This window comes from Manacus candei, unplaced genomic scaffold (genome assembly GCF_025592945.1).
Source record: "Manacus candei isolate 608988 ecotype Guabito, Panama unplaced genomic scaffold, ASM2559294v1 h1tg000017l, whole genome shotgun sequence".
NCBI lineage: Eukaryota > Metazoa > Chordata > Aves > Passeriformes > Pipridae > Manacus > Manacus candei.
Window position 1 is genome coordinate 25,330,246 of NW_026138065.1, and position 27,360 is coordinate 25,357,605.

General features: G+C 39.8%; 1 protein-coding gene and 1 long non-coding RNA gene across 5 annotated transcripts; both read right to left on the reverse strand.

Annotated features, from left to right (window-relative positions):
- Window positions 1-292: 292 nt before the first annotated feature.
- On the reverse strand, window positions 293-17,656 carry LBR (lamin B receptor). Of its 4 annotated transcripts, XM_051783408.1 has the most exons (15): window positions 16,851-17,105; window positions 15,854-15,969; window positions 13,081-13,261; window positions 11,341-11,532; window positions 9,594-9,677; window positions 8,785-8,959; window positions 8,003-8,196; window positions 7,228-7,282; window positions 5,559-5,753; window positions 4,193-4,296; window positions 3,670-3,795; window positions 3,403-3,571; window positions 2,081-2,161; window positions 1,861-1,983; window positions 293-825 (listed from the first exon to the last, which is right to left on the reverse strand). In XM_051783408.1, the coding sequence occupies exons 3-15, from the start codon at window positions 13,243-13,245 to the stop codon at window positions 665-667; spliced, it is 1,824 nt and encodes a 607-aa protein (XP_051639368.1). In that variant the 5' UTR covers window positions 13,246-13,261; window positions 15,854-15,969; window positions 16,851-17,105; the 3' UTR covers window positions 293-664. The 4 variants fall into 4 exon arrangements, with proteins under 4 accessions (XP_051639368.1, XP_051639367.1, XP_051639369.1 ...); XM_051783407.1 differs by lacking the exons at window positions 15,854-15,969; window positions 16,851-17,105 and adding an exon at window positions 17,501-17,656; XM_051783409.1 differs by lacking the exons at window positions 15,854-15,969; window positions 16,851-17,105 and adding an exon at window positions 14,365-15,550.
- A 4,363-nt stretch (window positions 17,657-22,019) lies between these two features.
- On the reverse strand, window positions 22,020-26,547 carry LOC127469296 (uncharacterized). The gene is made up of 3 exons (XR_007903925.1): window positions 26,141-26,547; window positions 25,005-25,120; window positions 22,020-23,416 (listed from the first exon to the last, which is right to left on the reverse strand). It is a non-coding gene; the product is annotated as an uncharacterized LOC127469296 (long non-coding RNA).
- Window positions 26,548-27,360: the final 813 nt, after the last annotated feature.

The following is a 27,360-nucleotide window of genomic DNA, read 5'->3' on the forward strand; positions in this document are numbered from 1 at the left end:
TGCCCCTTCCCTTCTCCCAGTTCTATATCCCTCAGTCCCTCCTGCAGGTGCAGGGCAGGAGTGGTCACCTGAGCCTCCCTGACCAAAAAAAATCCCATTAATGAAAAGCCAGGAGGGGAACAACCAGCTAGCTGAGCTGTGCCAGCTCCAGGCCCTGGGCTGCAGGCCCCTCATGTGGGTCAAATCCTCTGCTGCCAGCTCACTGACCAAAAAGACCCTGCTGCTCCTCCAATTCAGGCAACTAAATTGGACATCTGAAGTCAGATGGTACAAGTAACACCAAAAAATGAACTGGATGGAATTTCAGCATTTATTGTATTAAGAAAATAATATACTTTACATCACAGTGCTTAATTAAACGCAATAAAAAAAAAAAATGTAAACTCGGAATTCTAGATAAAATTTAGCTTGAAAAATTAGGGCTCCAAGAGTTTTTAAAATTCACAATATTTTAAGAATTGAAGTCACAGCCAGTCAGTTCACATAACTCATGTATTTAAGCTTACTTGTAAATACCTTTGATGCACTCCAAAGTTTGGCCTTTTTTTTTTTTTTCTTAAAAAAGCCTAAATGACAAATGACCAAGTGCAAAGGTAAGAGGTATATTTTATCTGCAAAGAAACTAACTTTAGAAGGAACTTTCCAATCAGGAACCTGGAGTGCTCTAGTAGATGTAAGGAAATATGCGGTATGGTACACGCTGGCAATACCTTTCCCATGCCAAGCCATATTTTTGCTTACAGTGATGTTCATCACGAGCTTCTCGATGAACAAGCAAGCAGATGAAATATATCACGTAGAAATACGGCAAAATGTGGTTAAAACCTGTAAAGTAAAGTGAGAAATTCAATTTAGACACAGAAAAAAAAAAAAAAATCCAGAGATGTTAGCTATTAACATGTATTAAGCTGGTGACACATACTTGTTAAAGACTGAAGCATCTTATATTCCTAAAGCATCAAACACTCAACAGGACAGTTGTGTGACATGTTTACATGCAGATAGGAAAAGACCCACAAATCCACAAGAAGTCATCCTTAAAATTTAAAGTCACAAAATCTACCAACTTCACTCTCAATGCATGCAAAGCTTATCAAACCCACACTTTTTCTAGTTAAACCTCTGCAGCACTGAACTGCCCCACACAAGGTTTTCTCTGGTTTTGCTGTAGACGTGAGTCCAGTTTTGCTCAGACCACGGTATTTGACTTGTAGGTGGAAAAAACTGGAAAATGACCCAGAAATGTGTGACTGCAGCCCAGAAAACCAAATATTCTGGGCTGCAGCAAGAGAAGTGTGCCCAGCAGGTCAAGAGAGCTGATTCCACCCCACTGCTCTGGTGTCCTGAGATCCCACCTGGAGTGCTGTGCCCAGCTCCGGGGTTCCCAGTGCAAGGAAGAGTGTGTATTCACTAACCAAAACTGAGACAGAATTTCACTCCTTTGTGTCTGATGACTTTTTTTTAAAATGTATTTTGCTTAGTCATCCTTACATGTGGTAGCCCCTGGTGTACAAGCAAACTCCCACTTTCAGGGAACTTCATTTGAGAACACTATAGCACACCCATTAGCCTAAAAAATTTAAGGAACAACTAATTAGGAAGCAAGTCCCATCGTTATTGAATGATAAAGTGTTAGAAATGCAAGTAAAATCTATAGTATGTCAAATGTACAGCAAGATAGAAAGGGGAAGATGAAAGAGAAAACAGGCGTTGCATTAAACTTATGACACAGAAATTGGCCATTCAGTGGGTTATAGGGTTTAATATCCCAAATAATTATCACTTTACGTTTCAAATCCAGCCAGATCCCAAAACATAAAATCATTTTTTATAAAATCCACTTTACTTTCAGAAACTTACCACAGGGTAGGGACCATGCTAGAGCCATGATGATATCACCGAGATAATTAGGGTGACGAACAAAACCCCACCAACCCGTGACAAGAAGCCCTTTTCCAGTTGCAGTGGGTATAAATTTCAGATCTGTGAATAGAGTATTGTAGTCAATACAACGACTGAAATATATATTTAAATACCACAAAGACACATTGTATAGCAACTGAATAAGAAATGTACTTACTGGCCAATTTGGGATCTGCGGGATTCCTTCGGAAATTATTTTTCTGAGAATTTGCACTACGGAATATGTAATACCCAATACCTGAAAAGAAATATGATTTATTTTGCATTTTCAGTACTTTCCACTTCTCTTTGTTTCAACAAAAGAACTCACTCTTATCACTTCAGCCTTTTCCTCAGAGATGCAACTGATATTTTCTCCCAGAATTTTCTTCACAGAATTCTAACAAGACAGAAATGCCATCGGAAAACTGCTCTTACAGCTTACTAACTTTTATAAGATTTTGGAGAAGCTTTATTTTCACATCTATTTTTTACATTTGTATCTGATATAGTTTATTAATGTAACACTGAGTGTGAAATTCACATAAAGGTGATGTGCTGCACTTTGTAAAATAACAGCTTTTTTAGCAGCCCAGTATTTTGCTACAGTGCCTACTCTGTAAACTGACCAAGTATTTACAAGTTCACAGCAATAAAAGAATCAGACAATGAACTATCTGATTTTGAAATTAATTTCCCCCACCATCTTCACACAGCAGGTTAAATTTGCTTTTACCAAGGCTGTACTGAGAAAAGATGATCACAACATATTTCAAATAATGACGTTCTTAAAAGAAAAAAAAAATAAAAACCCAAGAAAAAACATTAACTGAAGATGAAAAAATGCTGTTGTATTTCTCAGTATTGCACATCTTAAGTTGTACCCCTTTTCTTTTTTTCCAAGTGCTTAAATTCTTTGCCATGTCTACAAAAAACAGGCGGGTTTTTTAGGTTTACTATTCAGGTAAAAGGGACAAATTACAAGGCTATGTTGGTGCAAACTTAAGGTCGCCTAAAGAGGAGACCCAAGATCATTTCTCAAAGCAAGATCCTTTCTCAAAGCACTCGGCTAGAAAAAAGATGTTTTCCTTTGACATGTGTATGTAACTTGGGCATCAGGGAAGGAGATGCAAACACTGAACCTAGGGAAAAAGTAAAGCACAGCCAACAAAGCACTGACTTCTTTTTTGAGTCATTTACAGTCATTCAGATTAACAGGTATGTTTCAAAGTCAAATTCAAAACATTTCAAGTCACTTAACTCCAGAGAGCGTCCACCTAAAGATGCCTCTCAACAGAACAGTCAGGTGTTCAGTCTCATCTACCCTTCATTTAATAAATACATTCTTTACATTAAACAGTAGCAAGGCACATGCTTCCACCAGCTCTAATATAGAAAATATGATCACTGCCCTCCGAGCTAAAGCTCCACCTCACACCTCCAAACGAAATCAGTACTAGGTTGTAACTAACAGTAACAATAACATTTACTGTAACTTACAGTTCATAACAGTAATTGCGGCAGCAACGGGCCAAGAAATCACAGTAGGATGACCCACTAAATAGAAGGCCTGCAGACTGTAGACAAATGGAACCCACACCAAATCTCCAAATGCCAGCATGAATCCAAATCCATCATGGGTAATATCCATTGTAGTCAAAACAGCTTCCTAAAAGCAAGGAGGAAGGAATTTAGAATTTTAAAAGCCTCCTTCATTTGACACTGTACTTAGAAATGCTAACACAGTTTAACAAGACTGTCATTTACCTCGTTCCAAAGAGCATCCACCACATACAGAAGCTGAAAGCTGTTCACAAGTATCATTGACAGGGATGGCATACTTAGATTGTGTATCTTCATCTCAGCCAAGAGCATTGCCAAGTTTATAACAACCTAGTCCAGAAAATATTTTATTTAAATATTTCCTTGTTCCAAGTGGTCTTTTCAGTTACATTATAGGACACTAACACAGATATTTTTGAACAATGTTTGAGTTTTAAAAAAAAAAGCTACAGTTTGCAAGTAACCACATTTCTGAAGCCATATAACCTCAATATATGAATATTTAAAGAAGGGTTTTCATTTCCCACAAAGCAAAGAAGCTAGAAATTTCCCTAAAGTGAATAAAAATGGTCATTAAAAGTCTGGCAATGTGTAAATGTTTTTCAGTCCTTTCCCCCCCTCCTCATTTATAAATATATATAAAATCCTTAACACCAACTATACATAAAAAACCCAAGATCTCTGTGTAATATTTAAGCAAATAAAATAACTAGGATTACTGACTCACCCAGCCAATTAATCCTGGACGCAACTCACAGAAGTATTTGAGGTCAAAACTGCCAATACGAGGGTTTAATTCATGTCCAATAAAGAAATCATAAATGAAATACCCTGTGGATAAGACACAGCCTCTGTTACCAATACTGTTACTTTCATCTGCCACTACACTCAGCACCACAAATAAGATCCTACTCTCTCATTATCAATTTTTAAAAACCTTTATATTGGAAAAAAAATGAAGAGTATATGCAAAATACAAAGCAAAATTCATACACTTGATATTTTAAGATGCCCAAATATTTTATTTATTAGGAGGACTAAACACTTTAGAAGTTTCTATTGGCTTATTTCTCCCTGACACCTGTTCCTTATTTTCAGCCTCATCCTGAAGCTCACATCACAGTCTCCACGAACATGATCTTATGGCATTAATTAATTCTACTTTCCCTCCTATTTCATTGCTTTTTTCTGGGAGAAAAAATTCCTTTAGCTATGATTACCTGTTCATTAAAAGAGATGAAGAAGCAAAATGCCTGGACTTCAAGACACCCTGGACTGAGTTTGCAAAAAATAAGCACTTTGCAGAACACTTACCAAATGCTACTATGCTACCTGCAGAGACTAGAAGTGCACTTTTTGAAGAAAAAAAAATGATAATTTATTTCCCTTCACACACATAACATGCTGCACTAACAGAACTAAGGGTATTTGAATACTTCATTGTAATACAGTAAGTGTTCTGTCCGTAAACATCCCTTCTTAGTCACCCTATGGACATTTATAAAAGCAGTTTCAATGCTAATGGACTTCTCAATCTATCCTTTGTCCTACAAAAACATATGCATATAATTGATACTTTCTAGGAAGGCAGTCTCATGACTGAATCAAAATCTTTTTTGAAAACTCCATTCAGTTAAATAGATTTAAAAGCATGTGTAAAATAAAAGTTTAGAAACACAATGTAATTTTAAGTTCTGTACCTGACTTCCCACTGATAAAATATTTACATTTTTCAGGGTTTTTTTCAATTCTCAGCTGTTTCAAGAAAAGGCAGGGGTACTATGAAGCAAACTACACAAGCCTCTCAGACAAAATATACTGAAAACTGAAAGGAAAGAACTGTCCTCTCATCACAGGGGACTAGACCAGCCAAGATATTATTCCATAGAAAATCCAACTAAAATTTTAAGCATTTTAGAGTATCCAAGTGAGAACAAAAATTTGCCAGTTAACTTTTAACATTATCTTTACATTTGTAGAAATCAGAAGTCAAACTATTTTATTCAAAGTCCTAAACCCTACACTTTAATTCATAAAAATGAAACTGTAGCAGACAATCAGAAAGAAGTTATCCAAAACATTTTATAACTCACCAGAATTTCCACTTGGTGCTAGTTCTTCCTCGGGTGCTTTCAGGGACCGAACATACAGATAAATGCTCAATGCCAAAGAAAAAGCTGCAGCTGACACTGCAAACTGTATGAAGTGATCATACAAATAATGAAGTTCAAACTGAAAGTACAATAAAATTCCAATAGCTGCAGCAGTGAAAATAAAAGCATAAAACCCTAAAGGATGTAGAAGAAAGATGTATTAGTCAAAATAAAAAAAATACCTTTCTAGTAGAACCTCCCCAGTCCAAGCTTTCTGCATTTTCCTTTCTTCCAAGATTTGTTCTTATTCCAATAATGCCTTACACATCCCATGCTCTCAGTCCAAACTTCTGGGGCACAGCGATTTACCTAAGAGACTCCAAGCCCTGAAATTTATTGTGCTCCTCTTCAAAAGGACAAGAGGGAGGAACACTCTGAGCACTCCTACATTTTTTATAACACAGGATCTAATTTCAGGTCGTAGTGGAAAAATGGACACTGACACTACTAACTGATAACAGCAGGTTACAAAATCTTATCAGTGTGACAACTCAGATAACCATATTTTCATCTTTGAGTTTTCATACATACCTTGACACAGATAGCAGTTACTAAACTATTAAGTAACTATCAACACAAAACTTTTGTAGCCTTTGAGAGTATCAAACCATGTGGATTGATGCCCTAATATGAGCAGGCAATTCTATACTGCTCTCATGCAAGGACCTTCTGTGAACCCTTTCACAGGGTCACAGTGGCTGAGGTTAGAAGGGACCTCCAGAGCTCATCTAGTTTAGTGCCTCCTGATGTTCAGATGGAACCTCCTGTATTTCAGTTTGTGCCCACTGCCTGTCACTGGTCATGTCCCATAAAAGGTATGAGATAACCTCAACATGACTCACTTCTGCAGGATGTAATTCCTCGTTTCCAAGATTTTAAAAGGCCATATTCTGCCTTTAAAATGGTCCATCTTAAGATTATGTTAAACCTCAACTTTTTAATTTAACATCTGGATTCCACTACTACCAGACAATGCCCTTGAACTGACTAAATCAAATAGGCAGTCTGGAGTATGTTCAAAGCATCAAAGTACACTTGCCTATTAAGGTCAGAAAAAGCAGGACTGCTGAAGTATGCTAAACCACACTCTTGAACTAGATGAGAAACTTGCCTTATTCATAGGAAGTGAAATCAGTTCTAATTAAGGGCTCTGAACTCTTCTTTGACAGGCAGGAGTAACATCTTAAATCAATTACAACATACTTCTTATTAGTCTGTAAATCAGAGACATCCAAGATGACTGAGACACAAGGGATGAGATCTCTTCAGATCACTCCTCCTGAACAACAGCCTTTGTCACATAAGCATCACTAACACTTCCTGATAGATAACTCCCTGTTTAGCAAGGAATATGACAGGAGTCACCAGTCACAACTGAATGCAGATCAGGTGCCCTGTATAGCATAATGTCTCACTCTTGGGGCAGTTAGTTCTGGATGATTACTAACCATCTTCTTCTAAGAAAAGGCTCACCCTATGTCATGACAGATTTACAACACGTACATTTTGACCATAGTACGTATCTTTCATAATTTGTATTTTGTGGTGCTGAGCACTGCAAATCACATAATGGAATTAATCCTAGAATAATCAACTGCAACATGCTTACCATTTATCCGGTACTGTAGTTTCTTTCCATTTGAAAGAGGCAGGCCTTCTACAACCTAGGAAGAGTAAAATACTAGTGTTCAATAAAGTACTTTCTGAGAGCACTGGTGGGGGAGAAAACCAAGTACATCTCTGCCAGGAAGACATTCAAATCAAGGTAACCAGCTGGACACAATCAAATCTGAGTACTGTTCTAAAAAAAGGTACTTTGGATATCAAAAGGTTAACGGTTTCAATTAAAAACATTTTAAAAAAATAAATCTCTTCCTAACCAGCCTCAAGAAAGCAGAGCTGCTCCAATTATTGTAAACTACTTTAGTGTCCCTTCAGAATCTGCTAGTAGCCCTAACATCACAAAAGAAGGCAAAGGAGCATTTGCCTGATATAACATATGGCTAGAATGGTTTATAGCTTTCTGTAAGTGAAGATTATATTCTAAAATTTGGATAGCCATAAGAAATTGAGTATTAAACAGTTTGTGAATTTAAAGGTCAAATACCTGAAATTCTTCTAGAATTCTATCAAGTCTTATCCATGCTTTGATCTGAATGCCTATATAATGCTTTCTGCCTCTTCTACTGAAAGACTCTGAAATGCATGAATTCTTGACAAACTGCGGTCTTTTAAGGTTACAGAAATCTGCAGTAGCCATATTCCAGATTATGAAAAACTAATTATTTGCTTTTAAATTTGCTGCATTAAGAACACACCCCACCCTCCAGCCCGATGTACTGATCCGTTGCCCATAAAGCCCCAGCTGCTACCAAACAGCCTACCTTTCCAATTGGCAGCAAGTAGAACAGAGCTTGAAGGAAAAACCACAGAAGATAAACACCAAACACCCTCGTCTCCCAAAGACTTTCAAGTGCTGGGAGAGGAGGGAAGTTCAAAAGACTGGGGTCATCTTGTTTACACATCAACAGCAAGTACAATACAGTAGCAGGAAGGAGAAACATCAGCATGAAGGTCCCTGTAAACAGACATCATGGAATATTAGAAGATAAACATAGAAAGTTAAAAAATATAGTTTCAATCCCACTGAAAAAAAAAAGCTCGATATTAACTTCAGTAACAAAGAAAAGGTTGTCTATCTATTCCTGAAACAAGACAGCAGCAATCCCTAGTCACGTAATGGTACAGAGACTTTCTTCTCACTTCCACACAAGGTCATCCATCTACTGAAGGATCACACTCACTGCATCCCCTTAAAACTGGTCAAAAAACTGTAAAAAGAATACTGTCAAGTTCAAAGCACCTAAGTTTCAAAAATGTAAAACCTTTGCTAGTTAACTTCCTAAATCTAATTTAGAAATATTTAGACCTCACTGTGCAAGAGATGGCACAAGATCTTCACTATATTTCGCGTGAGAACCAGTGTAATAATGGTTCTTTGACTGCCATCATATCAAGTGAGGCACTATCACACCACTCTGAATTCTGCAAACCAGGGTCCAAAAACTGGAAAAACCGTTCTCGACATGACAGTATGGTCAGTAAGTAAAAAACCCCACAAAGCAGTACTAATTTTCAAATATTAAAAGACAGTTTGCACACACACCAATTCTTCCCCCAAACTCCAGCTCCTTTGTTTTTGATGGTGCTTTCTCAATTGTTTTTAATGCCGTAAAAATCTTTTTCTCCGAATATATCTCTTCTTTCTTCTTTTCATCTTTCCTTGAACGCAGGCTGTACTGTTCAAAATGCTTTACTTCCACATCTGGTTTTAACTTTTGCTGTTAATGAATAAAAACAAGTTACTAAAATGATTCCCAGTGATTTTACCTTATTTTACTCCAGTATTTTATATTTCAGAAGACATTATTCACTATAAAACACCAGTGTACAATGTCTTCTACTTTTTTACAGTACTTAAGTTTATGCATTCACATGAAGGGACTGCTAAAACCAGAGTCATTGTGATCACCTATGCTGTGATTCACATAGCAGCAGCAGTTCCAGTTCAGATCATGCATTCCTACCCTCCTCCTTTCCCTTCTGCAATAACCCTATGCATTAACTAACAATTGGGACTAAAGAGCTGATTTGGCTAAATTTAAAACACTTTCTACAGTCAAATATTCACATTGTAAAAGCATCAGAATGAACATAAGTTACCAGAGATGGTTCAATGGAAAAAAGAAAACAAACCAAGAAAAATGAATGTTATGCAGCTCTAGTATTTTCCCCTTCCCAACTTCATCTCCCTCTCCCCTGAAATTAGCTTGCTGGACAGCAAATTTGCTTGACCTCAAAGTTTTAGACTGCATTCTATTTCTGCTTGATTATTGTAGTGCCTTTGTCTATGAATTTCTGAGATAGCTAAGTCTGAATGCAACATAAAACTACAAGTAAATACAATGTTCATACCTCCAAGATTATGCAGGACGTGTCATTTTTTTCTGTATTTTCAGGTTCACCGTTGTACCTTTTGGTGTTATTCTCGCTCGGCTTCTGGTTTAAAGAAGAAATATAGTTTTAGCTTTCTGAAAATAAAAGCTGCATTAAGTGTGAGTGTATAATGAATAATTAAGAACGCTGTCTAGTTTTTTTTGTCAACTGCAACTGCTCTGGTTTTCTCCACAGGAAAACAAGTGGGTTCAATATCCAAAGTACAGACAGTTTCAGTTCACAAACAGGAAGAGGAGAAGTTATTTTTTTTTTAATAAACTGTGAAATTAAGAGAGAATACAGCTTCCAAGTTATTTTAACTCATCACTAGGAACTGCCAAATACAAAATACATGTCTATTCAATAATGCTAGTGGCAAGCAGAGAAAACTTCAGTGTCCTATATATGGCACTGCTCTGCAGGACTGAGAGTTGCTTTTCCATTAAATATCGTTGAAGAAATAAATTGCCTTACAAAAATTCTTTGAATGAGCCTAGCTTACACAACTCTGGGAAGACACAACTCATGTGCTCTGTTTCATTTCACCCCAAGCTCGGCTGAAAAGGACCAGGTCATCCCAGTTGTACAACAACCAAAAGATCCATCCTACTCCTCAATTAGAAGCCATCAGAAAAAAACCAAAAGATATTTTAACCTTTTTGTCCTAAAAGGTACAAGAAGTACAAAAACCAAAGTGTAGCTGCTGGCTACAAACTACTTAAAATGAGCATATGGTCCACAGGCCATGCACTGGGTCATACAGCTCAAAGCACTCACTGCAAAACAAAAGCCACAGCAATTTCTATGCCAAAGAGTGCTTTCAGTAGTAGCAATGTACTGAACCTATCTATTTAGTTTAGATTGATCTGGTTTAGTTTAGTTGAAACCCAACCAACACCTGTCTATTTTTAATAGGTCAGCAGAAGAGATTTCCAGTTCAAGGGACTGTGTCTTGGACAAGAGGCAGAAGAAATGCTGTTTGTTTCTTAATAGAGAAACATCACTTCTACTATTCTTCACTTACAGATTACCAGAACCATTTCTAACACTCATTCTAATTTTCACAAAAATGTCAAGAACAAACACAATAAACTTCAGTTAAACATCAGATATTTGATAAACTTTGAAATCCTTACAGGACATTTTCATAATGAAAACAGTTCTGCAATAGTATCAATCAGCAGGGTCATATTTAAATATTCCACACTTGAATTCTGCAACAGTTCTCACACAGAAGCTGCACATTTTTCATTACTATTGTAAACAAACTGTATATAATAGAACTCATTTTATTTAAAATTCTAATACCTCCCTGCTATGTATTGATCAAAACATCTTAAAAATAGGCTAACTTCCTTTGCCCCATTTCACAAGTAGAAGCACACGACTAACAATTCTTTAATATTAAAAGATAAAAAGAATTTGTGCGTGTTTGGATTCTGAGAACTTCACAGCAAATTCAAAAGGACCTTGATAACGTAAGTTTACATTTCAAGAATTTCCTCAAACTCTGAAAGCCAGAAACCCTATTTTCAAAGACAAAAAAAAAGGCAGTTCTCAGATACACTTTTGCAGCTAATTATGTTGTTCAAGGAACATCACCTACAGCCGGCCTTTACAATGACAAACCCAGTACACACGAAACCAAACTTTCACAAATAGCAAACATTTGAATTTAGAAAGAAATCCAGGAAGCCCCCACACAAAGAACAAACAAAATTAATACCGCTGGTAGAGCTAAGCTGGTTTCCTGAATGGTTTTCTTTTTGTCATCTTTATGTTCTCTGCTTTGGGAAGTAGAACGACGTCTCCCTCTCCCCGGCCGACCAGGAGACCTGGATCGAGATCTGCTGGTGCTTCTTCTGGAGGGAGAACTTGAAGAAGACTGGCTCTTCCTCTGCTTGAATGATGACTGAGACTAAAGGAAAGTGGGGAAGAAAGCAAAATCTTATCTGTGTTCCAAAGAACAATGTTAGAAACAAGGTGGGTTTTTTGTAACAAGGACCCTGGCGTACAGGTCTGTAGATTTGTCTCTAATTTCCTTTACTGATGTTGTACAAAGCCTGTTAAAAAAGAGCAACTGCAGCATACTCATTTGGCTGGTAATTCCCAAACAATCCTGTCCCAGGTCCAGCTGCTTCTGACAATCCCTAACAGAACTACAGAAATCAGGATATGGATGTAAACTACCAATGTGAGCACCAAGCCCTTAGGCCTCTCAATCCTTTGCATAAGGAAGGGAATTGATAGTTGTCTCTTAAGCCCTAAGAGACTGCTCTCATTTCCATATTTCCATTACTCAGCTTGATTAATGCATTTGACATAGCAAGATGTCATCATCTGTTTAAGGAAACACAGATCAAATCAACAGTAAAAAAATCCAAGTCAGCTAATTCATTTAATTAGATGTGATGACTAATTTCATAAACAGTTTTCCACAAAAGTATTGTTTGATTTCTCTGTTTCCCATGTAACATTTCCAGAATGAGACTTTTATAATGCACAAATGTTTCATGACAACAAAAGGCTTTTCCTCAGCTCGAGTTTGCTAACCTGCAAGCAGAAAGTAACAACAGGTTACAAAGTCCTGAAGCAGTGATTACCCCAAGGCTGAAACATTTTGGTTCCAAAGTAAAAGGCCAGTTACTGGGCATGCACACTGCCACCCAGAAGTGAAACTACTGTTCACATAAAGACACATAAGTCGGCTTTGAACTTATGCAGGTTTCAGAACAGGCCACAAAAATCAACTACAGTGAACATTCAAACAGGGTTTTTTTCTCTCGTGCATTATCATATTTTAAACTGAAGTGAAAACTGAAATATGGAGTTTTAAAGGCCTTTATTAGTAATAAAAATGAAATAATAAAGATATGTAAAGAGGAAGGAATGTGCTCACATGCATATGCCATGAACCTTTCTCAAGTGTTTCTAAATGTCACAAATGTAGCAAAATACCTTAAGGAGCCTTTGAGGACCTAAAGCAGGACAAGCTATTTGCAGATGCTTTAAGCATGTGCTTAAAGGGCACACACTATTTATATTTACAGTGATCCTTAACTACAGGCTTCCATTTGTTTTCAAATTTTCCTCTTTAGAGGTGGAAAAACGTCAAATTAGCATCAGCCCTCTGATTACTGCCTTTATAAGGCACCCCAAACTGATTTTTCATGAAGAATCATGCTATAGAGTTCCCAAACCATCAGTCTTGTTTTTCCCCAAACACATCACTGTTTTTTTCAACACAAAGCAAACAATCACTCCTCTTTAAAGATGGGGTTTCAGAACTTAACTACCTGAGAGGTCCCATAGGAAAAAGCTAATATTTAACACCAATTCCTTGAAGACACAGTTAATAAAAACTTGTAAAATGACTATCCAATCCTGAGTTGTACTTTTAGCTACATCACAAAGTTGGTGTAATCTTCCACTAGAAGCAGTGATACTTACATACACGTGTACTCACCCTTATATCACTTTCTTTCAGTGCAAGTTCAGTTCCATCTTTGTACTTGACAGTATAAAGATGAGCAACATCATCATAACTGGTCACTTGTACTTCATAGTACAGGACACTTCCCGGCCAACGGCCCATCACCACCTCGCCATCAGCATACCTCCGGCTCGGCATTTTCCAAAAAGTATCCCTAGAAAATAAATCAGTCAGTGCACGTGACAGCTAAACATTAGGCTTCATTTCCCCCCCTACTCTCTTTCTGTATCATTTAGGCTGGAAAGAGGAAACTTCAAACAACTCTCCACTTTAAACAGAGAAAAAGTTATGTGACAAGAAAACAGCAATTATCTGTTTTCCAAATAGAGTGAAGACTGAAGATACATATTCTGGAAAACTGTTCAAATGTATTAGACTAGTACTCAACTATGATATACAACCTCCATCACCAGGCAGAGCACATATTTGACCAAAATTACATAATGCAGCTCATCTTATCTAGAGGGGGAAATGCAAATTAGATGGTATTTAACAGTCCTCTAAGCCACTTTCCCTGTGGTTATACTGATATTACAGATGTGATGATTTCTAAATATTAAACATTCCCAATCTCTTCAACACTTACATTTTTTTGTCACATTACACTTTTTTTTTTCAATTTATTATGCCAAACATTCAAAAGTTATGAAACTTCAGAATTTAGGTTCCTGTCTGGGCAGAGTTATTTTCTCTTCTCCACCTATTTAGCACAAGGCTTGTACTGCCTTTTGCAGGGGCCCATAGGAAAACAAAGTACGGTATCAGAGCAATCACACAGTAACCTGAAAAACTAAATTCTATCCCCCTTTCAGCACCATAAGGTTTTTACTTGATATTAGTAAAACATGGTGCAAGTGAGTACTACCCTTGGTTCACCACACCAAGTGGTGGAAAAAAACCCACAACTACAATTTACAGAAAATTGGTTTTAAATGTAAAGTCCTGTATAACTGTTTGTAAAATGCTCTGTATTGTGTCATTGCCTTCTGAAAATAAATATCCAAAGCAGAACATACTTTCAACCTGAATTTCCTAGTCTCAGGTCTCACATATCAAGTGAGGTTACCTGAAAAGTCTAAGGTAAAATATATACCCATGTATGTATTAGCACCATCTGTACAGTGAACACAGGAACTTAGAATGGATGGGGGGAGAGGGACATTTTAACTTGTTTGCTATAAATAAGATGTGAAGCCACACAAACTGAGGTGAAAGCAAGTATTTAACAAGATACTCATTCATTACACATTAACTAACCTGCAAGGAAAAGTTAGATTAGATTCTTGGAGGATGAAGCTCAGTGAGGTTTTTTAATCAACATTCATTCTGGCATTTTCAGAAGATGCTGCTGTTAAGTTTTTTCACGTGTGTAGCTCTCCAAGTCAAAGAAACGAAAAACTCAGCAAAACTCCCTCATATGGATTTTACCACTAATATTCCTAACTGCTTCAAAACAGAAACATCTGGCCACCTCCTCTGCTGTAAAACATTTGCAGGAGAAAAAAGAGTAAGTTTTACAATTTTATTTCACTGACACTTGTCAGCTGGAAAAATTATCAGAATTCTAGTCTATGCTTGTAGGCACATGCTCTTCCAGCTCCTCTGCCTTCTAACTAGTGTTCTTGTCACAGTTTCCTGTTAATGTCTTATTCTTTCTGAATTCCCACTCCTTCAACTGTTTTATCCCAGTCAGTTTAACCCACTCAAACACACAGCCCTGTTTCTGATGACTCCATGAAATGCAACTTCCGTATTTTCATTTCAAATTCTTCATTCTCTCCTTATCCCCCCATTCTTTCAGGATTTCCTCTCTTTTCTGCCCTTGTTCACCCAAGCAGTTCCAGTCCCTCTTTGCCACCTCTGGGCTCAAGTCTGATCTCAATCCCCATAATGTCTCCTTGGCCAGTTTTCTCACCCAAAAGACAGTTCTTCAGCAGATCCATGTCTACTGCTGCTCTTTCCCCAGCCTCCCACAATTACAGCTTCTTCCTTCTCTTCCATAAATAGTCTAAATACCAGTCCTCCAGCTTTCACTAGATGTCATAACCTCACACATAACTTCATTTCCTCTCTGCTGTTGTACTTCCTACACTCCAGCCAACGGTTTCTTCTCTTGACCTGGAGCACCTCAGCCATCATCTGTAAATTTAGAGCCTGACCAGGACAAAGCTGGCAGATCCTCAGACAAAGGTGTGAAATACAGAATCTTTGGAGGGTAAGTCCTTTTTGCAAAAGGGAAACATTTTTTCAAAAGTTGTTATTAAGGACATGTACACTGATTTTTACGATTTTTAACAACCACTTCAAAAGTCAGATATAATTTCATAGGGATAATGAAATGCAATTCTCTGCTAGACTTCAAAATCCAACAGTTTTGTATGCCAACATAAAAACAGCTCAAAGAAGAGGTAACCTGATGATTTAATTCTTGTGAAAGGCAGGAAGACCTTCCCCTCCTCCAACTTGGTTCTAAAAAGAAGCTGGTTAGTTTTAAGAAGTTGAAAAATGTGGTTGGAAGACCTGTAACTAAATCAATGTTATGTAATTCAGCCCGATGTAGATATCACTGATATGAAATTCCTGATTAATAAATAACTTTAAGCAAGTGCAAATATTATCCTCTGACTCAACAGTAATGGACAATCTTATTAATGGGAAAACATTTTGCAATTCTTTTCCTTAAATATTAAAGCTTAATGATAAGCTCAAACATTAAACACTAAAAGAAGTAAATATAACTTCTTACCCTATCAAAAGTAACCACCTTGTTCTGCACCCCAGCTCCTCCTGTGAAGGGGGTTTACAATCCTCATTCCTTCTATCCCACTTCTAAAAGCTACACCATTTAAAGGCAGCCTTCATCTGTTCAGATAACAGACAAGATTACTGACATCAAAAAAAGTAAAGCCAGAAAGTCTTTAAAAAAAACCACACCTAAGAGATTACATTTTGAATTTACTGCTCTTTCAAGCTCTACACACACCCCTGCTAATTTTCAGGGTATCAGCTGGCATCAGCCTAATGTTTACAGTACTCCTACACAAGACTTTCAATTCACAGGGCTTCAAATTATGTATCCAAGGAAGATTATTGCATATGATGAACCCTGCGCTGTACAGACATCAGATTGCAACTATAGTTGTTTATGAGATGAAATTTGTGTTTTCTGCACCATTATTATTTTCCTTTAGAAACCCAGACTCAAAGGGAATGGAAAAAAAAGATTTTGTATCCTATACCAAGCAAGATAATTAACACAAAACTCCCTGGAGGTTAAAAGTTAGCCAAGAAGAAAAGTTACTGCTGAGTCAACCAAGAATGAAATAAGTAAAGAGAAACATGGCTGAGAAACATATTACCCCATGCATCCATTTCTGGTCTCTCTTAATAGCTCTCACTAGAGATGTGGAAAGATATTTCACTGTGGAGAAAATAAGACTGCCAGCTTGCAGCCACTAGAAGATCATACCCCATCATCAGAGGTTGGGTACTCAGTTTTAAGAATACATAAATAAACACTAAACAAGCTTTCCCTCTTCGAAGATCACAGTTCACACATATTAAGTGGTTCCTCTTAGTAGTTCTGAGACCTCAGCACTGCTAGATAATGTTCTCTAAATCAGAGGAAGAAGCCATTTGAATGCAAGAAGAAATGCAGAAGAGAACACCGATAGTCGAGGCTAACAAGACAGCCTACACGGAAAGTTGCTACTGAATTCACCAGAGACTGAGCTGTGCAGGACCTTTTCAGCATCACCACTAAACTCTCCACATTTCCAGCTCTTCACCTCCAGACGGTGGAGGGACCTCCCCCTGTCCAAGCCAAATCAGCGCCACCACTCCAAACAAGCACACATCAGCCTCAAAGCAAAAATAACAACCCATCAACCCTGGGCCTGGGAAACGAGGGATTTCCCCTTTAAAGAGGCTCTCCAGCGGAAGCACGGCGAGCGGCGGGGACGCGGCAGAAGCTCGCACTCCCCGCGCAGGGCCCGGGCGGCGGCGGCGGGGCGCTGTTGACAGGAAGGGACCCACGTGCCGGGCAAGGCCCAGCCCCCCGGCCCCGCCCCGCCCGCGCTCCCGGCCCGGGCCTGGCGCGGGGCCTCCGCCGCGGGGGAAGGGAGGGGCCGCACCGCCCCTCGGCGGCCTATCCCGGCGCAGGGCCCGGCGCGGCGGCGGCGAACAAAGCGGAGGCGGCCGGCCCCGCCAACCCCGGGGCCCGAACTAGCGGCTCGCGCCGCTCCGCCGCCCGCCGCGAGAGAAGCCCGAGCGCGGCGGCGCTCGGCGGGAGCGCTCCCCCGCCACGGGGAAGGCCGCAGAGGGAAAGCCGTGGGGAAGGGTTTGGGAGGGGGGGGGCGTTATCCCGGCCCGCGCGTGGCGCCATCCCCGTTACCTGGAGCCCGCCCGCGCGGGGCCGGGCCGGGCCGTGCCGTGCCGGAGGCGGATCCGCGGAGCGGCGGGAGCGGGGCCCGAGCGCGCGCCGCGCTGCGCTGAGGGAACAACCGCCCCACCGAGCGACGGTTACGGCCGCGCGCACGGCCCCGCCCCCTCGCCCGCCCGCCAACCGCGCCCATTGGCCGCGAGGCGCCGTTTGAATCGCGGGGTGGCCGCACGCCATTGGCCGGCCGCACGATGGCGCGGTCCGGCCCCCCCCGCCGCCGTGGGGCGCGCGCACGGCCCCGCCCCGACGTGAGGGTGGCGAGGGGGGAGTGGAGCGCCTTCCCCGCCCCTCCCGCCTCCCCTCACGGCGGCCGGGGGAGGATGGCCGGGAGGGAAGGTCGTTGTCGCTGTCGTCGTCGTGGCGGTGGGGGCAGGCTCAAGCCGCCTGCGCCACACGGGCCCCGCCGCAGGGTGGTAAACAAAACCCCCGTTTTGTTTACGGAGCACTCGCGGTCTCGCCGCCTCCAGAGCCGCCTCCGGCACCGCGAGTGCTCCTGCACTGGCCGAACAGCAGCCTGTGCTCCCTCCAGCCCTGCGCCTCCAGCATTCAACAACGCCAGAATGTAGTAAAAAGGCAGTAAACATACTTCTCTCTCTCAAAAAGAAAAATAAAAAAGTGGGGAGGAAGCGGAGGCGGCGATACCGCCGGTGTTCCTACACCGACCGAACAACAGGCTGTGCTACCTCCAGCACTGCACTTCCAGCACTAAACAAAGGCAGAATGTGGTAAAAATGATGTTAAAAGACACTAAAAATATCCCCAATCTCTCCAAAAGAAGAAAAGGGGGGGAGGGGGAGGGAGCGGAGGCGGCTTTTGAGGTGGCGAGACCGCGAGTGCTCCCACACTGACCGGAGACCAGGCTGTGCTCCCTGCAGCCCTGCACCTGCAGCGCCCAACAAACCCAAAACATGGAAAAAATGCAGTAAAACCAGCCCCTCTCTCTCCGGAAGAGAAATAAAAAAGGACTAAAAAGCAGCAGCATGTGGTTACCCTTGTCCTTTTGAGGCAACCTTCTCAGAAAGGCCATTCGAGTTCCTGGCCAGATTTTGAAATCAGGAAGTCTAAGCAATATTTGAGCGGGCAGATGAAAAATGGGTTGTGAAAAAATTAACACATTGTCCTTAACAGTGAGGTTTAGTGTTCAAATAAGTTGTTTCCAGCGTTGGGATCTTAAGAGTGATGAAGTGCTTTAAGTGTGAAATACAGTCGTGTTTGTGTTTGCACAGTCTTTATGGACGTCCCAAATTGTCTGAATTTGGGTACAGGCTGACAAGTGATACTCTGTTCTAATAAAGCTTTCTAAACGAAGGAAAATTCCCTAAAGACAAGACCACCATTGTCCCATACAGAAATCTGGCAGTGCCGCGCAGACACATCAAAAATCCCATATAAAAAGAAACACCAACCAACCAACCAACCAACAATTTGTTGCTGTTTGTTTGTTTGTTTGTTTGTTTGGGGGTTTAATTTTGTAGCTATAATGTTTGAATTAAGAGTAAGTATGGCAAGCTTTTTTTCCCCTAAGTGATTGCAGGAAATGGGCATTCATGTGTGAATTATTAAAAATATATATATTTTACTATTTATTCTGTCTATTTTGGCTTAAAAATTTTTTATTTTCACAAGCAAATTTTAAAAAAATTTATTTTGTATCTCTCCTATTTTTATACCAAAGAGGTCCAGTTATATTTTCTCATACATTCATTGTATTTTTCACTATGTGATGCAGTAAGAGACATTTAAATGAGATTAAAAGTTACTCAGTCAAACAGGAATCATGTGTAAATATAGATTTTAATAAATGCAGCCAGAATAAATTTGTTCTTTAGTTAAGGCAATCAACTTTATCTGAGAGACACTTGATAATTTACTATGCAAAAGAATGCAAGTGAAACTTAATTTCTGACTTCAGATAATGTATATTTTGGTTCCAGCTAAGATTTTTGCTATATTTCTATTGCACAGTTTACAGCCATTATGTTAAAAACTGTTTTCAGTAGTTGTCTAAATTACAGTAACTATTCCTTGGAGTGAGCCTGCTTCATGTTGTTGGCAGAAGAATCCTACAATTAATATGCTTAAACATGAAGGTTTTCAGTTGAAATCTCATTTAGAGAATAAACTTGCTTTCAGAGAAATGGTTTTGGTTTGAAAATGCTTACTGAACCTGGATTAGAAACCTATTGAGCCATTAAGAACTGTTTATTGCAATTCTACCAGTGATAATTGGTATACACTTGAGAAATTATTTCAGAAATATTTATGGGACCACCACAGGACAACTAATAAATGGGACAAATAGGAAATCCAGTCAGGACCATGACCATCAAAATGATATTACCTGTGCACTGCTGCAAGTTAGGTTTCCAGTGTCTGAAATTTGCCTATATCTACATAAAACATCTCAATCTCACAACATAAAACTGAGAAAATAATTCTCTAGGCTTTCATTTTAATGAGAATAACAGAATCATCAGGGTTGGACAAGACCTTCAAGATCCTCTAGTCCAACTATCACCCCAGCACCACAATAATCCCCCTAAACTGTATCCCCAAGTGCCACATCCAGAGACACTTTCAGAGACAATGACTCTTCCAGAGGATAAAAACACCTTTCCTTCTCTGATTCCTGTCTCCAAAATGCTCTTCAGCTGAAGGCAGAGAACGGGGCAGGGGTTTGGGAGGAAGCCATTCAAAAAGCAATGGGAAGTGAGTGTTAGCTATGACAAGACTCAGGAGAATGGTGGAAAACAACACGATAACCAAAAATGGGATCATTTCACTCTTCTTCAACAAGGGCCAGGAAAAATTTCATCAGGTGTAAGTTATGGTTCTGAAGTCTCCTCAGGACGCACACTTAGCAGTAAAAATTGCTTAAGCTTAAGGGAAAATATAAGTAGCTGGTGAAGTAAAATTTCAATATGAATAATATTGTCTGCACTCTGTAAAATCTGAGTATATCCAAGGGGAATCTGGGGTTTTCTATAGGACTGATATCTCAAGTAGCTCTAAGTGACAGCCAGGGATAGTCCTACAGTTTGTGCTTGCTTGTTGGTGTTACTTAAGTAGTCCCAGGGAGTTCAGCTGTACTGTCTGGCCTTGGCAGAACAGGTTGACTTTACAGAGGAACTCTCTCCAAACAATGAACCCCTCTGGAGGTTCTGAATTTCTGCCTCTGGAGGCACTGAATTTAGTATTTCAGGATATTAAAATACCTTTAATTTAATAAAATATATTTTTAAAAAATCCCACTGGTATATTAACTCTAGTTAATATCCCAAGACTTACAGTTCAGAATTGGTGACCATTGGAGTCCCCTGCATTGTTATTAACCAGTTGGTTATTAACAGTTGCTGCCTGTGATATTACAAATTGCTGGCATTATTATGTGTCCTGATATTTAAGCTAACTCATCTGGACACACATAACTGTGTGCTTTCTCAACACCATATGAAAACAGGTTTCACAGTAGTCCTCAGATAACTCAAGTCTATGGAATTAAATTCAGGCTATAGCTAGCCTCTTTTTTTAGTTAATGATCTGCAGATACTTCTTGAAACATTAAATTTTACTCTAAATCCTTTTACCTTTATTTTGTATGGTTGCTTAATAATATTTGCATATTCAATATCTATCTTGCATTTTTTGTCCTCCTATTTTTGATTTTACCTGAAAATGTTTGTGGCTGACAAATAAAATCATCTCAGAAGTGTTCTCGTTCCAATAGCATTTAGAGACCAAAAAATGAACTAAAATTCCATTGACTAGGCAAAAAAAATTCTTACAGTCATTTTCACACTGTTTCTGTCCATCTCTTATTTCTTCTGATGTAATAAGATGGAGATTTTAATTTTTTTAAATATAAATATTAAAAGATGACAATTCTGATACCAGTACCTATCTTTCATCGAATGTAACTCACTTTAAATTGACAAAATCAATATTCAGGAAACACAACCTTAACACACTGCCCAGTGCTGGCCATGAACTCCCCTAAATTTGTTTTGCTCTGGAGTACTTACAACATTTCTGGTCAAAGTTAATCTTTTTCTGTCCGGCAGCCAGATCTGACAGCCCAGGGCTGTCTGGGGAACTCTCATGTGTCCCTACCACACCTGTGCTTAAGACAAGCATTATTGTTACTTTGTTATTATACCATTTTTAATAGGTTTTTGCGAAAGGTTGCAAAAACAAGTCCTAAAAAGCTGCCAACTCAAGAAGGTTGAGAAACATTGTGATAAATGGCTTTAGCAGGGGCTGTGGAGGTGGGTGGGGTAATTCAGCTCCTGTTTCCTCTCCTGATTAGCGCTTTGCTTCTGTGGAAGAAAACACCCATAAGACTCATAGTAAGGTGGTGGTTTTTATAGGCTGTTAAGCAACCCCTTTATGCATAGATGTGTGTGTATATATAAATGGGTGTGTATATGTATATACTACATAGACTTTTGTGTATATATATGCACACCCCATATGCTTTCTCTTTCTCTTTCTCTCTAGTGTTATATTTGATCAAAACATCCTAGCCTGTCCAGTGAAAATACATCTACTGTTTGCATGAGAGGAAGAAAATTCTTGTCTGGCAGCTGTCATCACGACACATGGAGCTGAGCAAATTACCTGCTGCAGCCAAGAAGGTGGTGATGAACCTGTGTGTTGTCTGTCACATCAAAAAGTGTAACCTGAAAGAGAAGGCAGACTGAGTTCTGCATGCTAACAAAAAACATCTCCTCTCTGCCTCTCAAACTGACACTGAAAAACTAATGACAATCCAAGTTTTAAAGCTGTTGTTAGTGTGCTCAGACACTTTGGGGATTGTTTTGATTAGGCTATATAACTTTGTTCATATTTTTTCAGTGATAGAATCGTTCTTAATAAAGGAGCGAGAGATTTGGGATTAGCCTCTGAATATTATTGAACTAAATCAATAAAAGTTTTGTTTCTTTGGACCTCAGTAAGGCAGGGATTTCACCCTCGTCCACAGAAAACGTTTCTCATTGTGTATTAATATGGGATACATCGAATTGGAACTTAAAACCCCCTGTAAAGGAACAGCCTGCCAACAAACAGTACAGCTCTGGGCAAATTAAGTTGAGCACTTGCATTCTGGGAATTTCTGCAAAATGTTTATCTTTAGAAACAGCTTTAAAAAAATACCCAAGGCTATCAACTGTGCTGGGCTCAGCAATAAGAAGAAGGACACAGATACATACAAACTGACTTTAGTTCTCCAAACAGGAGAAGGAGGAAAAAACCCACGTTGAATCTTTGATCTCCACAATAGTGCAACAAGCTTCCTTTCTGTATTGTATGTGAATTTATAAATAAGACTCATTATTTACCAGGGGAAGTTGATGCAATTCTCCGAGCAATGGGTCCTGAGATAAGAGTTTTGGCTACTGTATCTTCTGCTGGGCTGCTTACCTTGCCATTTTTGCAGCACGGCTGTTAAATTACTCCAGCGTTAAGCCCTCGGAACAGCTGATTTTCTGAAGGCTTATGGAAAACACAGACTACAGTATTTCCAAGGATTTCTAGGACAAATGCATTTGTATGTGGTAGACGAATGTGCTTGAAAGAGTTGTAAATGTTTAAACAGAAAGTGGCTTTAATTTAGAGGAAGATAGAAAACTTTACACTTTAAATGTATTACTTTAAATACAAAGAAAAGCCACTTGCACCTCCTGGGTACCTGCTGATTCTCAAGCAGTTTCCCAGAAGGCTTCCGGCTGTTGAACCTGTATCCTCTAGTCTTCAGGAAGAGGTTACAGAGCAGAGAGTGACTTCAGCTGACACAGCAGCCATCTGGGATCCCCACAGGATGGGAGGGACAGAATATACCTTCTCCTGGTTCCTGCGTGACAGCCTGCCCTGGATGAAGAGAGAAGCTTGGCCTCAATTCCCACGTATAGCACATTGAAAATGTTACATCCCTAAATCATTAAGACACTCTGGTACCTGGGAAAAAACTAGCAACAAAAGCCTTGGCAAATGCAAAACAGATAGAACCCAAAGGCTTTGAAGTGTCAACACAAACAAGTATACGTGTATATGTGTGTGTCCACACATGTGTATATTTAATACACATACAAATATGTATATATATAAAGAGTGAAAAAAATGTTAACTCTCCAGCGTTAGTTTTGCAACCAATGCATGATTTTTGTGCCTGTGGCTGGCAGGTTGCACAACTCCCTGCAGTAGATGAAACTAATATTGAAGTGGCTTTTTAAAATGAGCTGAAGAGGGTCACAGGCTGCTGGTCTGGAGGGAACAAGTGTCGGAGCCACCGGTGTGGAGCCAGGCAGGAATGAGCAGTGAGGCTGCTGACTGGGCCAGGCCAGTGGCATGTGAGGCCCTGCATCAAGGCAGAATATTGCACCCACATCCAGTTTTCTAAATGGTATTAAAAATTCACTGCCATGTTTTTAATTGAATTTTAAAAGAGGGAAAGCACTGTACTTCTGGGAAAATAATTTGGGTAAATTTGGACAACTATTTGTAACAAATAATTCCAACGCTGGGATATATAGAATAAATGATAGATTTCTTACGTGAGTACAGACACCAAAGAAATTATTTTATTTAATGTCGCACTCATTTTCTCTTGTATTTGGTGCTACTGTTATCCTCACGCCTCTCATCTTATTCTACAAAAAAAATGTAATTACTCAAAACATTTAGGCCTAAACCAGAAGTGATAAATTAAGAAATCAGCTTGATGCATCTAGCAAAAGATGAGCTCACATATTTTGGCTTTAGGAGCTGCTATCACTGTATATCTACTTTCAACTAAATTGACTTCTTCTCTTATTAAACCTGTTCAACCAGTCTTGTTTATTATTTTTTAAAATATAGTAATTTAAATATTAATTAACTCTTTGAACCTCAATGTCTATATTTTTAATAACATTTTAAAATATATACACATACCTAATTTTTCCACTGCGGTTTATGAAGACAGAGGGTTTAAACTGATTCAGATTTCTAAAAACCAAACTAGCATACATGCATCAAGTTGTTTTCAGAAGTATAAATAATAAGTATTAGAGCAGAGCTTCAGTGTATGTGTGATCCTTCAGTAGCATTGTTCATTGCTTAACATTTGAAATTCTTGTTTCAAACAATATCCACATAAAGTTAATTTTGTTAGAAGCAATTTTACTACATGAATCAAAATGCTTCAAGGCAGAATTTGCATATACAAGACTACACCTCCCTCATCTCCACAAATCTCTCTTACCTTCCTTCCCTAGATTTAAAGTCTACCTATGTATGCTCTGGCCACGGCTTTAAATGTGGACTATTTATAAGACAGCAAGAAATTTGCCCCCAGATTCTTGGTTAAGCAGTGGGCAGCTGACAGCTGGAACAGAAGAGCTGAAAGACACTGTTAATGTGGGAAGTTTCACTGAGCCAGTACCTGGAGACAGATAAGTGGCAAAGATAAGTTACATACTTCAGAGTCTTGTCTTTGTCTCTCTCCCCAGTTTCTCTCCAGTTCTCCCATTTCCCAGGCATGAGAAGCTCAATCCAAAACATGAATTATGGGAAGCAGAGGCTAATGGCAGACTTCTTATTTAATTAAAGGAGAAAAGATAATTAGGATGATTTCTAGCCTAAACTATATTAAAAACCAAATTCATAATGAATTCTGGCACTAGGCAGACTGACAGTTTTCAGACACTTCTGTGCTTAATTTTAACTGCAGAACCATCCCTAGTATTATTGCAATAGTCTTCTATTCTTGCCATGGACACCTCTGCAGTTTTTGAGTTTCAGAAGGCAGTCACAGGCATTCCCAAGCAATAAACAGGTCAGTGTTCTGAAAAAAAGTTACTTGGATATTTAAAAAAAAAAAAAAAGTATTTCTGTAGGGACCAATTCCCACACACTGTTTGTTTGTTCAGCACACAAAAGGAAACAGCACTTTGTTCTCCAAGAAAGCCAGCACTGCCACAGACATCGTTACATCAGCTCAAGGTCCCAGTAGGGCAATTGAGATGGCTCACAGATATTTTTTCCAGCCTGTGCAGAGCTGACCAGTCCCAGAGAGCTTTGATGAGGTTTTTGAGGTTTTTAAGGTTTTTAGGGTTGAGACCGCCATGCACACAACACATCTGGAATTTCCATGAGCAGTAGGTGGCAGGATTCTGGTTTCAGATTCAATGTTGTTAAATACAGTGTTAAATACAAAAAGCAAAGACTTGGGTACCTGACACTGAACTGCATGAAATTGCTTCTCCTTGACAGGCGGGATGGTCTTGCTGCTGGAGCAAGCCCTTATTTTGCTGGCCAGAAATGCACCTCAGTGATAACCCGACCTGAAGCACATTCCCCGTGCACAAAAACAAAGACGCTTCCTGCTCCTAAATGTTTTGCATTTATGCCAACAGGCAACATGACTCATCCCATTTACTTTTAAAGTTTGCTTTCCCTTCACAATGGCTCTCTGGCTGACCTGGTCTTGGTGGATCTCTCCTGCTACGATGGGCCAGACCCATGGTAGTGCCCAAGCCCATGTGCTGAAACACTCACAGATCTTAGCAGTGCAGGAAACTGTGCTGTACTGGACTTATTTATCCTTTTTCTGACTTTGTTTCTTGAAGATGAAGCTGCTGTAGTGTGGCTCAGAGGTTATTCCTGTAAAGCATCAGCATTACTTGTCTTCCACACCCCTGATGAAGGCACAGGGCACGTGGCAGGAGGACCTCACGGTGCAAAGGCAATTGGGCAATGGCAGCCTGAAAACCACAGCGCAGTCTTTTTCTTACTTCTCTATTCCTTTCCTCTCTGCTATATATAAGAACATTTCTCAGAGCACGTTTCCCCCAGTTACATGCTCTGCTGACATTGCACAGGCCTTTTGTTGAAGCCGTGGTGGCGCAGGGCAGGCACTGCAAAGAAGTCATTTCCTGCACTAGCGAGTTCAGGCTCTGAGGTGCTGCAGCAACCACTCCATGTTTGCCTGCCACTTCAGCACTGAGACACCATGTGAGCTTTCACCTGAAAAAGGCAGAAAAAGGTAAAATCCAGATGGAATTGCAGAACCAATGGCAACCCCCCCCATGGGTGCTTTTGCAGGCTGAAGCAGACAGGTTCTAGGCAAGGCTAAACAGAAATCAGGAGATCATCACTGCGTCCTCAAGCCTTGCTTCAAAGCTGGAGTTTTAAAGCATTTTCAAGTTTGAAGGAGATTTTTTTATTGTGCAAACAAAAGAGCATAAGTCAGCATCACTTAACATGAAAATATATTTTTCAGTAGTCCCAGTGGCTCACATAGGCGTGGAGCAGGGTGGGGCAGCAAAACACCCAGAAACACCATAACATTCAGGCCACTAAAGCTGGTTTTGAAACAGCTATTGAAACACCCTCCTTTGCAGTTCCACCTTTCCCCTGCAGCCCTCACTTTAAAAAGGTCTGTTCATAAATGCACAAAATCTGTGGAGGCTTCTCCTATCACTTCAAAGGAAAACCTCAGGGAAAGGCCTTTCTCTACATGCTTTCTTACCTACGTATTTACATTTCAGTAAAGGAACTGTATAGGTCACCCTAACCGTAGACTTTGCTGGTGACACTTCTCTACTGTTCCCTTGAAACCAAGTTTTGCTTTCAAGTTCAAAATGAGAGGTTTTTCTCTTCCTGCACACAGCTGCCAACCGCTTCTTGAGCCTTCTGAGGCGCAGCACGTTTCCTTCGCTGGGAGAGGGGAATTTCCTCTTTTCAAAGCACCGAGTCCCTCCCCACACCCCCGTCGATCCCTGGTTACTGTATACAGCTTCTCAGAAGACTGATAAAAATGCAAAATACAAACT